We start from the raw sequence: 16694 nt of genomic DNA on the forward strand, positions 1-16694 counted from the left end.
CTGTCGCCCAGGCAAGGGGCGACTGGGGTATAGTTTTGAAATTTTTCGAAACCGTCATATATTTTTGAAATTTTAATTTTTTTAAATATAAAAATGAAAAAAATCCGAACTCTTCTTGGGCTGATCATAGGCCTTGGGCTAAAACTCAATTTGGACTCAACACAACAGGCTACCTTTCTTCTTTCTCTTCTTCGTGGAATCGTGGTCGTGGTCGTCTGAAAGTTGGACAGGAGGTTGTTCGGGTGCAGCAGCGAGTGACCTGACCACCATCTCATAGTCATCTCATCGCTAGCTGATGCCTGATTGATTGGTTCGTCAAAACCCCCATTTTGGGAAGAGAGTGACGCCGGATTTAATTCAGATGGTAGTTTTTTTAAAAAAAAATCAGATAGATAGAGACGCAGCGATCCTGCATCGCCAGGACATGGATTCATGAACCTGGGGTAGCTCGCATCAGCAGCCAAACCAAGGGAAATGCTTTAATTTCTTGACCTTATCCGATAACAACTCGGTTTTAAGAGGCGAAAACGGATCCGTTGACATGCATGCGCTCAATCTCTAGCTTGTTCACCACCCGGCTCCGCTCGCTCATAAAAAAAAAACGGATAGGAGAGCTCGGCACTTTGAGGTTTGCACGCTGCAAGGGCCAAGGTCGCTGGACATTATTTTGACCTCTCGTCTCGTCTCAACAAAAGTCAACCACGACAAAGTAAATCTGTCCACGAGAAGGAGAAGGGAATGCCGTTTCGCCAACCAAACCAATCAGATGCTAGTCAGCGGTCGTGCCGCCGGATATCCGGTCGGCGATGCCGCGCGCGCGGAACGCCGGCGCACGGCGGTGCGTGCGGCCGTACGCCGTCGGGGTCCATATACTACTTACGGAGTACAAGTAGTATAATGAAAACCAGTGAGGGCGAGAGCGAGTCTGACACCCCACTGCAGCAGGACATTTCGCCGAGCACCTCGCGCGCGCGCCGATGGAGGGAGGCCGGGTCCACCCGCAGCAGCGCCCGGGGAGCGAGCGCACCAGGCTGGGCGTCTACCACGACGTGCTGCGCCGCCTCAGGGACGCCGCCGCGCCCGAGGCGCTCGCGCCGGACTTCGCCGACAGCCTCTGGGCGCACTTCCACCGCTTCAGCGTCAGGTGCGAGTTCTCCCGCAGCGACCACCTCATGCTGCTCCGATGGTTACACAGCACTTCGGGTGGATCCATGGAAATTTTCGCTGCTCCCGAATACGTACCCTTCTCATCCTAGCTGCTGCTGCTGCTTCTTCTTCTTCTTCCGGTGGTGCGGCAGGTACGCGTTGGATGTGAACACCGAGAGGGCGGATGATGTTCTGGTGCACATGCAGCTGCTCGACAGGGCTAAGCACTCGGAGAACCAGCCAGCCTTCTCCGTCAGAGTTGTTCAGGTGCCAAGTTGCACTGTCTCCGTAGCAGAAATTGTCATTTGTTTGAGTCAATTGTATGTTCTTTGCAGGTGCCTGTGCCTCCAGAGGTTGATGCCACTGAACAAGATTCTTCTGAACCCAATTCCATGGAAGAGGGCGCCTCCGCAACCTCAAGGAAACTCAAGTATGCTACTTCTCGTTTAGTTACCTTTCACTTGTTGATCACCATGACCTTTTCATCATTATCATACGTCCTTGTTTCAAATTTCATCGTTGTTTACTCACCTTTACGTTGTTTGGTTTCTCAGTGTGCACCCAGAGCCAATTTTTGGCTCCTCGCAGAACCTTAAGGCCCTTGTACGTGAAGCCAGCAGCAGGAACCTCCTGGATGATGGCGATGCTATTCTCAGGTTACCTCTTTCTCAGTGGCATACCAGCACCTGCATTCATCTTGCTGGCTTCTTTCAGTTACATAAACATAATCCCAAAATTCCATGGTCATGGTGGCTCATCTGTACAAAATTTGGTGGTGAACAGATTCTATACATAAACCATTAAACTTTCACTCAAATGTTGTTTAGCAGACCAAGTTTCTCTTACTTGATGCTGCATTCATCTTTCTTATGTACTGTAAACAAAACTGATTCTTATGCCATGTTTTTTTTTCTGTACTCCTTGTCTGTGTCTAAAAATCAAATGCATATGTTCAAAATTGTTTTTACCATTTGCATGTCTTGTTTGTCATGAGCTATGTGCACCATTAGGCATTAGTTGGTTGCACACAAAACTGTAATTCATTTGAATTCAGATTCTATAGATGCCCAAATCGCTTAGATCCATATCTGCTGCATTTGGCTACAAGACTGCCAATGGACTAGCATCATGTTGGAAGGAGACCTATACCCAGCATTATTCAAATACATCCTATTTCATTTTTTCATCGAATTTCCAGACATTCCAAACATTCTCTAAGCAGTTATTTAGTGATAATTACGACTTTTCAGTTGTGATTGTTTGTTAACTGTTCCTTGCTTAAATTGTTGTCTCAAAAGTTCAAGCCAACTGCACCTAATGAGGAACTGTTTTTTTTTTTCTCGAACACACAGGAGAGCTGTATATCTTTGTATTAAGAAGAGAGAATTGGCCAATTAATTACAATAACCAATCACACACCTTGGGCCAGAGTGGGTGATGGTAGAAAAACACAAATAAGAGAGACTATTACATAAAAGGTAGAAGGTAGGACCTGACCACAACTCCCTAATGGTACAGTTAATCCACCCGGCCTATGCCGAGGGCCCTAAGCCCCTTAGCACCTGCAGCTTGCCATAGATGAAGTTCATCCCTATAAGCTTGCAGGGCAACTTGTAGGCAAGGAGCTGATCCATCAAAGACACAAGCATTGTGGTGTTTCCAAAGGATCCAAGCCCCCAACATAACCAGTGAATTGAACTCTTTTTTATGTTGTTTTGGTACTTTCCTCGAAGCTTTCAACCACCAGGTCCGCCAAAGAGACACTCCTTCGGTTGGGGACAAAAACTACCAGATTCAGGGGCAGTAAGACAGCGAACCAGAATTGTCTAGCGAAAACACAGGTTGTGAGGATGTGTTGTACCGTTTCGTCTTCTTGGTCGTCAGGTGAGGGAGTCCTCCTTTTTGCAACCGGTCAGCTGTCCAACAACGGTTTTGGATTGCTAACCAAATAATAGTTTTGCACCGGAGCCCAAGACTTCCACAATCGCTTCCAAGGTTCAAAAGTAGTGGACCCAAAAAAGAAGGCACGGTAGGCCGATTTAGTGGAGAAAGAACAAGAATCAAGCTTCCAGTGATGAGCATCCTTCATAGCATTAAGTGCAAAGCCCGAAATTAAATCCCAGAGCTGCAAGTACTCTCAGCAAGCCCATGCCAACCAAGAGCCCCTTTTATGTCAGATACCCAAGTTAGCTCATGAAGGGCTTCTGCCACAGTCCTTGTTCTTCTCACTTTTCGGGGGATGCATTTGAGAATATTGGGTGCCAAATTTCAGGAAAAGACTTGCAACTTTGCGGCGGTGTAGTACCTTGATGGTTTGTTGCACTAGCATAAAGTTGTCATGGATACATCGACCTCCAATGTAATGAGGAACTATTATGTGCTAGTGCAGTAATAAAGCGCTGATAATAAATATAGCAAAATGCTAATTTTGTCCCCATCTGACTGCCATTTTTTTATCTTGCAGGCCCATGCATGAAATCACTTTTGCATCCCAGGACAGGCCAAAGGGCCTTACTCAAGTATGTTTTGAAACTAGTTTCTTAAAAACGATTATTGTAATTTCATTTTTGAATCATATTGCATGGAAGCTTGCTAACATCGTGTTCCAGTTGTCCGCACTTCTAGGCCAGCTCAATCTTGACATCAAGGAAGTACATGCACTTTCAACAAACGATGGCTACTTCTTAGATATTTTCATTGTAGTCGGATGGGATCACAAGGTATTCTTATCCAAATCTCTCTACTTATCAAACATTTAGTTTCAAACTATCTACAGCTGTGCTGCTCATGCTCCCTCTACATGCAGGAACCTCCAAGTTTTCATGATGAAAGCATTAGAATCTTCATCTCTGTTTTAAACATTATTTATTGAATTGCTACATATAATTACACCTCCATGACATTTGTTTGAGTCTAGTACACTTGTCAGATAGTCAGATACTCAGATAGGAGGGAAGTCTTACTTTTGATTATACAGGAAACTCTACAGCTTGAAGAAGCATTGGAAAAGGAAAGTCACAACTATAAGGCACAGGTAAAGTTTTAGCACCCATCCTATTTCTTCGTCATCTGATCTTGAGCTATCTGTTGCCCTTTGTTCGACCAATTAGGATGATCCATTAGAATTCCTCTGTTCATGGAGACACATGAAAAGAATGTGCCAAACTAGAAAAGAAAGCGTATCAGTAAACCCAACTAAGAAATTTTGATGCAAACTATAAGATTACTTGCCTGGCCAGCATATAATAAGTACCAGAACCACCTTTTGACCAAACTAGTTCTTGTGCATTCATGCTATCTAATATTCTTGTCCATTACAAATCTGTATCCTCATTTTAAATTAGTAGAACAGTTGCATGTCAGTAGATTACATCACAATCTCTTAGATCCACATAAGAAAATTGAGACTCAGAAGTATAGAACATTTTGTTTCTGTCTAGAACAAGATGCTGACAAAAGGTTGTGACACGAGAGTATTTTTTTCATCCACATTTTGTCCTAGTGTTAAGTCTGCAATGTATAAAAACTAGTCTACAGATAATTAAGCTGTTTCTACTAAATGTTTTGTTCATTTGGTAAGCTTTGGTACCTGTAAGCTTTTATTCTCTATTTCCTGGTGCTTAAGTTATGCGCTGTCAAAACTCTTTTTCAGATGCATTCAACATCTTCTTGCTGGCCTCCTGAATTGGCAGGCAAGCAGTGTCTGAATAACTCACAAGAAGGCAGCCATGTTGATATACCTAAAGATAACACTGACGAATGGGAGATTAATTTCAAAGCATTGGCATTTCAAGACAAAGTGGCATCTGGAACGTATGGAGATCTGTGAGTATTATGTTGCTGCCTTGATTGGTATTTCGGTCTTTAGTTTCCTACAAAAAAAATAACAAACCGCCCGTTCTTCCTCCCTTGATGTTGCAGTTATCATGGTACATACTTCGGTGAGGATGTTGCTATCAAGGTACTCAAATCAGATCGCCTTAATGAGAACATGGAAAAGGAGTTTGCTCATGAAGTATATATCATGAGGTCAGTAAAAAAAAAATCTGTAATAAAGTTTCAGAAAAGGAAGAGGATGCATGCCAGTGGCCATGTGGTGGGGAGGCTGTTTAACCTGCCCAGTATCTACTGATCCAGTTTCATATCCTAGGCTCGTAAGACCAGCTCAGGCACCCATCTCCTTTAGTGACAGTAGAGCTCTTGGTCTTAATGTTTTATTTTTAAAGGAAAAAAAAGGAAAAAAGAAGAATGTGACCTACGATAGTCAACTTAAAACGCTCATACTTTTGTTGCTACGACAATATGCTGAAACTAAAAAGGCTCATCCGTTTCTATACTGGAGTCTTTTTTCTTGGTAAGTAGCACATGCTTTTGTCTGATCATGTTATTGACAAGATTTTTCATTTTTCTAGGAAGATCCGTCACAAGAACATTGTTCGATTTCTTGGGGCATGCACCAAGCCAAAAACTTTATGCATTGTCACAGGTAAATATAGATACTAGTGCTTCTTCGGTTCTTCCCCTAAAAATTTAATCAGGATAGGTTACAATTTTTCTCGTTTATTTAAACTTATGTGTTTCACCAGAATTCATGAAAAATGGAAGTGTGTATGATTTCCTTCACAAGCGTAAAGGTTCCTTCAAACTTCCTAGTCTACTTAAAGCCGCAGCTGACATATCAAAAGGGATGGACTATTTACACCAAAATAGAATTATTCATCGAGATTTGAAGACTGCCAATCTCCTAATGGATGAGCATGAGGCAAGTTTTCTGTCATTTTATGGTCAAACTGCATATCCATGTAAATTCCTTTATAATGTGGTTTCCTTGTTAAACATAGTCAGTATCATGGTTGGTAATTCTATATTCATTTCACTAAGTGTGTGAGTCACTGTGAAGCCCCCCCCCCCCTCTCCTCTCCCAACACACACGCGCGCGCACGCCATCTTTCTATTTTGGTTGCGTGTAAATGTTGGAGTATATTGAGCCCATGTATAGAGGCCCATTAAGAGGCCCATGTATAGGTCTATATATATCCACCCATCTAGGGTTTGGAGGAAGATAGTGGATTATTCCCCTCCTACATGGTATCACAGCCATCTCTCTGTGCACTGCCGCCGGCTGCTCTGCTCAGAGCACCGCCGCCGCCGTAGCTGCGCCGCCATGGCGCGCCGGCCTCCGCCCGCCCCCTCTTCCTTCTCCTTCCCTCCCCTCTCCTCTGCTCCTTCCCCTGCAGGACGCCGCCGCGCCACCTCCATGGCTCCTTCCTCTGCTGGGCCGCAACCGCCGCCGCCTGCCTTCACCTCCTCCTGGGATCTCTCCTCTGCTGCGCCGCCGCCGCCGCAGCCTCCCATGGCCGGCGCCCCCTGGCCACCGCCGCCCGGCGCCGGGCCCTCCCCCTCCTCCTTCCTCTCTTTCTCTATTTTACCTCCCCTGCACGCCCCTGCCAGCGCCGCCGCGGACGCCGCCTACTTCACCGCCGCGGACGCGGGCTCTTCAGGCGCCGCGCACGCCGCGGGCACCTTGGGTGCGGGCGGTGCGGGCGCCGTGGGCGCGACCGGCGCGGGCGCTGCGCACGCCGCGGGCGCCGCGCACGCCGTGGCCGCGGACGCCGCGGGCGTCACGCGCATCGCGCCCTCCATGGTGGGTGACCACTGGGCTCCGTCGCCGCCTGAGCCTGCAGGGGCCCTTCTGCCGCCGCCGACACCCGCCCTCCCTGCTAGTGGCGGGCAGCCCAGCGCCGCCACCGCCGCCTACGGCTCCCTGGGCGTCGTTGCTGCTGCCCAGGGAGGCCGCCACCTGGACGCCGCCACCTGGACGGCCCTGGGTGCACTGCCCGGCGCGGCGCAGCAGGCCCCAATAGTGCGTGGGCCCTGGGTGCAGCCGCCGCCGCCGAACCTGGAGGCCGCCGCCGCTGCACACCTGACGCAGGGCCTGGCCAAGGCTACCGCCACCGTTGCCGTGGCCGCGGCCCGTGCGGGCGCTGGGACCTCGGCTACCGCCGCTGCCGCACCCTCCTCTGTTCTGGGCGCTGCCGCCGCGCCATCCCCTGTTCTGGCCGCCGCCGCCGCCTTTGTGGCCACGGCCACGCACGCCGCGCAGGCCGCGCGGGCCGCCGCCTCCCTCGCTGTCGCGGACACCGTGCAGGCCGTCGCGCCCAGGGACCTCGTGCGGGCCGCTGCCTTCCTCGCCATGGCGCGCCGGGCCCTCCCCTTCCTCCTCGCCGCTGCGCAGGCTGTCGCGCCCGCCGCGCACGCCGCACAGGCCCAGGTCGTCGCGCCTGCCGCGCAGGGGGGTGCACTTCGTCCTCAGCCCCAGCCGACGGCCATGCTCGCCGCTGCTGCTCCCCTGTTCGCGCCGTTCTGGACCCCGCCCGCTCCACCTAGCCAGCAGCCGACCTGGCCTGGGGGGTGCGCACTGGCGCAGTCCTTCAGCGCCATGGGGCGGATGGTGCCGGTCAGCACCGAGTGGATCGCCGACTCGGGTGCCTCCTTCCACACCACCACACATGCCGGTATCCTCTCTTCTGTCCGACCCCCACACCCCTCTTGTCCTTCTTCCATCATGGTTGGTGACGAGTCTTGCCTTCCTGTCACCGCCGTGGGTTCTGCTCCTTTCTCTTTTCGTCTTCCTAATGTTCTTGTTATTCCTCAGATGGTTCATAACCTTCTTTCCATTAGTCAGTTTACAGCTGACAATTCTTGTTCCATCGAGTTTGATTTTTCTGGCCTCACTGTAAAGGATTCGGCCTCCCGGCGTCCGCTACTCCGGTGTCACAGCACGGGGCCCCTTTACACCCTTCGCCTTCCTTCTTCCGCTGCACCACTCTCGCCTTCTTCTTCGCCCTGGCCGTCTTGGTCTGCTGCTTTTGCCGCGACGCCTTCTTCCACCACCTGGCACCGCCGTCTTGGTCACCCTGGCCGCGACGTTCTGGCTCAGCTCAGTCGTAGTGCCGCTGTTCCTGGTACTAGGGCTCCTGCTGAGCCCCTCTGCCATGCGTGCCAGCTCGGTCGTCATGTTCGGCTCCCTTTTTCTTCTTCTTCTTCGCATGCGACGCATGCATTTGACATTGTTCACTGTGATCTGTGGACCTCTCCTGTACTTAGCCTTTCTGGTTATAAGTACTATTTGGTGGTGGTCGATGACTTCTCGCACTACTCTTGGACGTTTCCTTTGCGCACCAAGTCTGAGACCTTCCCCACCCTCCTCCACTTCTTTGCCTGGGTGTCCACTCAGTTCGGCCTCACCGTTAAGACCGTCCAGTGCGACAACGGGCGGGAGTTCGACAACTCCACCTCCCGTTCTTTCTTCCTCTCTCGGGGTGTTCAGCTGCGTATGTCTTGTCCGTATACCTCTCCTCAGAACGGCAAGGCTGAGCGGATGATTCGCACGACGAACAACGTCGTGCGCACCCTTCTGATCCAGGCCTCAATGCCCCCACGCTTCTGGGCTGAGAGCCTCCACACCGCCACCTATTTGCTCAACCGTCTTCTGTCCACTGCTTCTCCTGCTCCCACTCCACACCATGCTCTTTTCGGTACCCCTCCTCGCTACGACCACCTTCGGGTTTTCGGGTGTGCGTGTTACCCTAACACCTCCGCCACTGCTCCTCACAAGTTGGCGCCCTGCTCGACTCGTTGTGTGTTCCTTGGTTACTCCCCTGACCACAAGGGGTACCGATGTTTTGACCTCACCTCTCGTCGTGTCCTGATCTCCCGACACGTCGTCTTTGACGAGTCGGATTTCCCCTACTCCACCTCCTCCACACCTTCTCCTGACCCTGAGTCTATGTTTCCGACTGACCCGGTGGTTCAGCCACCTTTTCCTGTCTGTCCTTTCCCTGCAGGTTTTCCCGGTACACCGGCACCGTTCCCGGTGATCCCTGCTGCGCCCAGCGCGGCCCCGGTGCCCGCAGTCGCGCCACGCGCGGCCCCGGTGTCTCCTGCTGCACCACGCGCGGCCCCGGTGCCCGCGGTCGCGCCACGCGCGGCCCCCGGACCTCCGGTCGTGCTGCGCACGGACCCGGTGTCTCCCGCTGCGCCACACGCGGCCCCGGTGCCTTCCCCTGCATCAGAGCGGTACGCTCAGCCAGTGCAGGTGTACCGGCGTCGATCGGCGCCGAACCCGGCACCGTCGACGCCTCCTGCTCCGGAGGCTCCTGCGACGCCGACACCGGAACCGTCGACGCCTCCTCCGGCTCCCTCTCGAGCCGAGCCGGAGGTGTACCACCCGCCGGTCATCCATCGGGATCCTCAACATATCCATCCCATGGTGACTCGGCGGATGGCGTCCCAGGCCGCGACTCTCTCTGCCACCGAGGGAGAGCCGCGGGTCTCTCCGGTACCCTCCTCTGTTCGCGACGCCTTGGCGGATCCTCACTGGCGTCGCGCGATGGAAGAGGAGTACGCTGCTCTTCTTGCCAACCAGACATGTGACCTCGTGCCGCGTCCGTCTGGTTGCAATGTGGTGACTGGCAAGTGGATCTGGACGCACAAGCGTCGGGCTGACGGCACACTGGAGCGCTACAAGACTCGCTGGGTTCTCCAGGGGTTCACTCAGCGGCCTGGTGTGGACTATGATGAGACTTTCAGCCCTGTTGTGAAGCCCGCTACGGTGCGCACGATCCTCTCGCTTGCGCTCTCGCGCACTTGGCCTGTGCACCAGTTGGACGTGAAGAATGCGTTTCTTCACGGCACCTTGTCAGAGACTGTTTACTGCTTTCAGCCTGCGGGATTTGTGGACTTGTGTCGTCCGGATATGGTCTGCCGGCTCAACAAGTCTCTCTACGGACTGAAGCAGGCTCCACGGGCTTGGTACTCTCGGTTCGCCGCATTCTTGCTGACACTGGGGTTCACCGAGGCCAATTCTGACACGTCTCTCTTCATCTACCGCCGTGGGGGATGAGACTGCATATCTACTGCTATATGTCGATGACATTGTGCTCACAGCTTCCAGTCAGCAGTTGCTTCAGAGTGTCATCTCCTCTCTACAGCAGGAGTTCGCTATGAAGGATCTCGGTCAGCTCCACCACTTCTTGGGCATCACTGTTGAGCCTCGCCCGTCTGGTCTTCTCCTTCACCAGCGGCAGTACGCCCTCGATATTCTGGAGCGGGCTGGGATGACTGATTGCAAGCCCTGCTCCACTCCAGTTGACACTCAGGCGAAGCTGTCTGCTGATCTGGATGATCCGGTGACTGATCCTACTGCCTACCGGAGTTTGGCCGGCGCTTTGCAGTATCTCACCTTCACCAGGCCGGACCTCACCTACGCTGTTCAGCAGGTCTGTCTCCATATGCATGATCCCAGGGAGTCACACCTTGCTGCGCTGAAGCGTCTCCTCCGGTACATCCGTGGCACTGTGGACCTCGGCCTGGTGCTTCACCGCTCGTCATTTGCTGAGCTGGTGGTCTACACCGACGCTGACTGGGCTGGCTGCCCGGACACTCGTCGCTCCACCTCCGGCTACGCCGTCTTCCTGGGCGGCAACCTGGTCTCCTGGTCGTCCAAGCGGCAGCCGGTTGTCTCCCGCTCCAGTGCCGAGGCGGAGTACCGGGCTGTCGCTAACGGCGTGGCGGAGGCGTCCTGGCCACGACAGCTCTTGGCGGAGCTCCACAGCCCGCTCGCCAAGAGTACGCTCGTCTACTGCAACAACGTCAGCGCCGTGTATCTCTCCACCAACCCCGTCCAGCATCAGCGGACGAAGCACGTGGAGATCGACCTACACTTCGTGCGCGACGGAGTCGTAATCGGCGATATTCGGGTACTCCATGTCCCGACTACCTCCCAGCTTGCTGACATCTTCACCAAGGGGCTACCCTCCTCGACCTTCTCGGAGTTTCGATCCAGCCTCAACGTAGCCGGTGGCTAGTTGTGGCTGCGGGGGGGGGGGGGGATATTTGCCTTTTGTACTCTATTTGTACTCTCTTCTTGTCCAGTCTTGAACACCGCTGCGTCGGTAGTTCAGACTGCGGGGGGATGTTAGCTTTCTTGTTGTCCAGTCTTGAACACCGCTGCGCCGGTAGTTCAGACTGCGGGGGGGTGTTGGAGTATATTGAGCCCATGTATAGAGGCCCATTAAGAGGCCCATGTATAGGTCTATATATATCCACCCATCTAGGGTTTGGAGGAAGATAGTGGATTATTCCCCTCCTACAGTAAATTGTATGCGTTCTCTGAAATATGTGGTTAACAAAGTTCCGTTTGTATAGAACATGAAAAAAATATGGAGACTGGATATACATTTTAGAGGACCTAGCCATTTGTCTATATAGTTGGAACTGTTTTTTCTCCAAATCTCAAACAGATTTCTTTTTGCTATTTTTATCTATTTTGTTGTTAGGTGTCAGGCATTCATATTAAATGGCATGTATTCCTTATATCCTTTTGGTATCATATCCTCTCCTTTTTCTATTTTAGCATCATGTTCAATCAGTGAGCTTCATTAGATCCTATGGCTCGTTATATTCTTTCTTTCTTGTCTTTCGTATTGAAAATTTTAACTTCAAAATGATTACCAATGACACCTTTCAGCTCATCAAGGTTGCTGACTTTGGTGTTGCACGTGTCAAAGCTGAGTCAGGTGTGATGACAGCGGAAACTGGGACATATCGTTGGATGGCTCCTGAGGTAATCTTTGGTAATTAATAGTTAACAAATTATTTTTGTTTATTACAGAGGAATCGCCAGCACTAGCTTTCTTCTTTAATGATAGTAGTACGGTACTGGGTACCAAAATTTGAAGATCTTTTATATGAGCTCCATTTTCTGTGTAGGTTATAGAGCACAAACCATACGACTCCAAGTCTGATGTATTTAGCTTCGGCATTGTTCTGTGGGAGCTGCTAACGGGAAAGGTAACTGGTCGATTAGTTAGAGTTGATCCCTTAGCAAATTTATGGTTGGCCTTGGTACTAAATGCCAGAGTTCTCAGTTTTGGACTTCTTTTTTTTAATAGATTCCTTATGAATTTCTAACACCACTCCAAGCAGCCATTGGTGTTGTCCAGGAGGTAATAAACAAACTGAAGTTTTTTTAATTGGTTTTGTTATTGACTGACACATGAAATGCAACCCCAAGATCATCAGTTACATCTTTACAAGTTTCGTCTTTGTTGGTTGTTGAGGTCTAAGTCTAATATTGGTGTTGGCCATGAGGCAACCTCATTATACTACTACCCTAATTTTTATTTGAAAAGGTATATATTTTTAGCATGGGAATTAAAGATTACAAAACCAACATAATTGCTATTGTTTGGTATCAAGTTATCCGTGTTGTCCATGTCTTCCAAGTGTGGAGTGTCATTAATAGTAAATATTGATAATGTATTGAAGCTTAGTGCACATTTCCAGGTGAAGCTCCGAGGCAGAAAAAAAAATGTTTTTGCTTCTTAATTTAATCATCTACCTAAATAAATGAATGTTACGCCTTATAGGGCTTAAGACCAGTGATCCCAAGGGGCACAAACCCTAAGCTCGCACAGTTACTTGAGAAGTGCTGGCAGCAAAATCCTACCAACAGGCCAGACTTCACAGAAATTTTGCAAACACTGAATGAAATTGCAGAGGAGGTGAACATCTCTGACCTCATAATCCATTTCTTCAAGACCCCATATCTTCCAATTGAATAGTGTAACCAATGTATGAGACATCCTTGTAGGTCCCCATGGATCCTAACAAGCCCCACAAAGAGAAGGAAAAAGGAGGCAGCTTCTTTTCATTTGGGAAGGGCCATTGACAGGCTGTTCTGCTGAATTTGTGTCACAACTGGAGTTGTACAATTGCCACTGTTCGGATAGATTTACGTTTCTTCGATAACAATTTTCCTTTGTGAAGATGTCGGCTTTCCATGGTCTATGCAATTGTATAGTGTGGTTGCTTGACTAACATATCATTTGAAATCTAGAGTTCATCAGGATGCACAAGCTGCAATGCCCTAGAACATATATTTTTGTGATATGTTAACAAAACAAAGCAGATGCAGTTACAATTTACAAAGCACTCATATCTAATAAAGCTTGTCGTATTATTACTAATTGGCGGCTCCGTTGAAGCCTCCACGTGAAACCCAGACACTCTAAAAAAATAAAGAAATCTTAAAAAGTCTCTCAAAATTAGAAACATCCGGCCATCAATCTGACATGTCTAATCAATAATAGTCATTGTATCTGTTATCTTCCCTAATAAATTACCCACCTCTTTCATTATAAGAATAGATTAAAATAACCCCCTTAAACATGTATCTATATTACCCACTTTTGCCATTATAAAAAAAAATCTAAAGCAACTCCTAATCTTCATGTAAATTACCCACATATGCTATTAAAAAAAATAATGCAAATAACCCTCTAAATTTGCATGCAAATTATCACATTAAGTTGTTATTAAAAGTTAAAGAAACCTCATCTAAATTATATAATTGTAATAAAATATTATAGTGCATCAATATAAAATTCTAAATTACTATTTCTATCATTATTAATATATTATTTATGTTATTATTTATATAAAAATACTATCCCATGATATCCATCATGTATTCATGTAATGGAAGAGATAAATATCAATTTACAAACAAATAGTTTAATTATATATATCAAACAAACATGGAGGTGTGATGCAAAATGAAACAACTATATAATGATATATATGTATTTTAGAATATTTAAAAGATAAAGAAGATGTGAGGTAGCTAATTATAATTATTAACTATAAGCTTTATGTTTATATTAATTTTAATTATCTCGTGTTAGAGCACGCGTTGATTGGCTAGTCTACAAAATCATTATAAAATCAGGGGGGAAAATAGTTAGAGTTCCACGGATTGGCACAAGATACAAGGCCCCAGAACGTTCAGTTTAACTGCGGGCGGAATTTTGCCCTTGATGATGCTTCCAAAGCCACAAGCGCTGCCTGGGATCCCCTGATCATGTCCTCCTCCATTGTAAGGCATTTGCCAAGTTTGTTGGTGGAGCACTTAGAGCAACTCCAACAGCTTCTGTAAAAGAAACTAAATAGCTAAAAATAATCAAATAAGAGTAAAAACTGGATCCAAGAGATTCTTCATTTGCCCATCTTCTCTATCTAAATAGGCATCCTGTGCCTCCCGTGATGCATTTTTGGCTCCCCACATCCCTTCTCTATCTCATCCGGGCCCACCCTCTCTCTCCTTCCTCCCAACGCGCCGACCCCGCCATGCCTGTCGCCGGCCTTGCCGTGCCCCGGCATCCCCACCACCAGCCCAACCTGGTACCCCGACCGCGCGCCGCTACGCTCCGCCATGCGCGCCGCCGCGCCCTGCCGTGCTCCGCCATGCGCGCCGCCGCGCCCCTCGCCATGCGCGCCGCCGGCCCGAGCTCGCACTTCGGTCGGTGCACCCGCCATGCCCGACGCCGGCCCGAGCTCGCACAGTCGCACCCCGGTCGCCGCACCCGCCATTCACGCCGCCGACCAGCTCCCTGTCGCCGGCCATGGCCGCCCCCGTTCCCTCTCGATGCCCCGTCCTTCCCGCTGGGGCCTGCCCCGCCCGCCGCCATCCGCCGACTCGCCCCCGCCGGCGACCTCACCCACTGCGCTCCACTGCTCGCGGACCCCGAGCTCCGCCGGCCCCGCCTCCTCCATCCGCCTCGCCCCCGTCTGGCGGCGGTGCTGCGCACGTGCAGCGGAGCTCGCGCCCGTGGCGGCGAGGTCGCGCCCGCCGGCGGGCTGCAGCAGGTGCCGGCCGTGAGCTCCATATCCTCTTCCATTTACAGCGCAGGTGATGTGGTCCGCTCCCCCCTGCGTCATCCCGACCACCCTCGCCGTCACCGCTCCCGCCGTCCCGTCGTCGTCCCCATCGTCGCAGCTCCCGCTATCTCGCCATGCCTCTAGATCTGGCGTCTCACGGCGGCCTTGAGCATCTCGGCGCCGTCGGCGGGGAGCTCGTCCGTGCTAGCCACCGCAGGGAGTCCTGGGCAATGGGGCAAGTGGAGTGGCACAATCGCCACCGCGGCCGCCGCTGACAGCGTGTTGACAACCAAAATTGGCATTCGACAATACCGACCGGTCTGACCGGTACGCCCTAGCGGTCTGATCGGTCTGACGCTGTAGTCCGTCCGGTAGCAGCCGATCGGTCTGACCGGTAGGGTCGACCGGTCCAAGTGGAATCCGAGTACAACCAGGGATTTTAATAGATTTAGATCTTGTAATAGGATTTTTGCGGGATAAGTCCACCCCACCCTATAAATATAAAGTGTCACAGCCGATTAGGTATCCAATCGATCAAATCAATACAACTTTTATCTTTTTACTTTTCTCTTGCCCTAGCTTTTCCAATCTACTATTTGCTGTTCCTCTGTCGTCTCTACGTCGATTGAGGGCGTTCTAGGTGGCCTGCCGACCCTAGAACAACCCTACGTGCGCCTGCCCCGACGGGTCTTCCCGGGCTAACGTTCGTAGGCTTCGTCACCGATCTGCCGGCGGCGACCGGTCTGACCGCTCCAAGGGACCGGTCTGACCGGTCTACGCAGGAGGCGCTGCAGCGAGCTGCCTCTTCGCGCCGCACGTTTGAGTGCGTTCGTGTGTTGATCCCGAAAGGCGTCAACATACTTTTTGGTGACTCCGCTGGGGAAAAGAATCAATCGGCTGCCATGGCCGGTAAAATTCCTAAACCTAGTGATGTTGATGCCGCCAACATCCAAAGGCCGACTGTTCAGCAACTTTCAGCCGAACAACAGAAGGCTCTTGATGACATCCAGAAGAAGATCAGAGAGGAGAAGGAGAAGGAGCTCCAGAAGCTGGAGGAAAAAGCCATGAAGCAGTACATCTCACACTTCTCAATCGACCGACAAGGGAAGGTCACGACGGATGTCGGCTTCGATGCTTCAGTCTGATGTAAAATTCGATGAGAGCGAACAGCCCGTTCTTAATTCTGAAATAGCTAATGCTATAGATGATGCTGTTTCTTCTCATGTGAATAATAAGTTGGAATTTATTGGTCAAAATATACATGATATGTTTGATGATCGCTTTAGCCGAATTGAAATACATCTTGGTATGAAGTCTGTCGGTAATAATGCATCTACATCTAATACCGATAAGGCAATTCGTGGTTCGGCAATTCCAACTAATAATGCTATTGTGACTAATTCGGCTAATCAGCAAAGCCGAATTAATTATAATGCATCACCTCATGCCAATGTGCCATATGGGCCAGCAAGTTCGTTGCGACATTCCTCACCGCCGAACTTTGCTCAACTTGGTAGTACACCGATCACAAATCGGCTTAACGCCGATAATGTTGCATCAGGTAGTATCAAAGAGGAGGTGATTAAGATATTTCGGCAAACTTTTGGTATAGAGCCTAAAGCCAAATGCCGATCTTATCAAAGGCCATACCCTGAGAATTATGATTATGTTGCATATCCTCAAGGGTTTAAAATTCTTGAATTTGTTAAATTCACTGGTGATGATAGTAGAACTACATTGGAACATATAGGTCAATTTATTATACAATGTGGTGAAGCTAGCACTAATGATATTTACAAATTGAGGTTATTTCCTTTATCTCTATC

General features: G+C 49.9%; 1 protein-coding gene across 2 annotated transcripts; it reads left to right on the forward strand.

Annotated features, from left to right (window-relative positions):
* The first annotated feature begins 584 nt into the window (after positions 1 to 584).
* On the forward strand, positions 585 to 13074 carry LOC120654955 (serine/threonine-protein kinase STY46-like). Of its 2 annotated transcripts, none has more exons than XR_005667233.1 (16): positions 585 to 1144; positions 1299 to 1413; positions 1482 to 1576; positions 1701 to 1802; positions 3611 to 3665; positions 3756 to 3866; positions 4124 to 4180; positions 4799 to 4971; positions 5068 to 5175; positions 5559 to 5632; positions 5733 to 5908; positions 11678 to 11773; positions 11920 to 12000; positions 12102 to 12155; positions 12496 to 12713; positions 12803 to 12823. XR_005667233.1 is itself a non-coding variant. In XM_039932638.1 (16 exons), exons 1-16 carry the CDS (start codon positions 978 to 980, stop codon positions 12878 to 12880), a joined length of 1677 nt encoding a protein of 558 aa, XP_039788572.1. In that variant the 5' UTR covers positions 591 to 977; the 3' UTR covers positions 12881 to 13074. The 2 variants fall into 2 exon arrangements, 1 of the variants encoding a protein (XP_039788572.1); XM_039932638.1 differs by having other exon boundaries at positions 591 to 1144; positions 12579 to 12713; positions 12803 to 13074.
* The last annotated feature ends 3620 nt before the right edge of the window (positions 13075 to 16694 follow it).

This window comes from Panicum virgatum, chromosome 1N, assembly GCF_016808335.1.
Source record: "Panicum virgatum strain AP13 chromosome 1N, P.virgatum_v5, whole genome shotgun sequence".
Classification (NCBI taxonomy): domain Eukaryota; kingdom Viridiplantae; phylum Streptophyta; class Magnoliopsida; order Poales; family Poaceae; genus Panicum; species Panicum virgatum.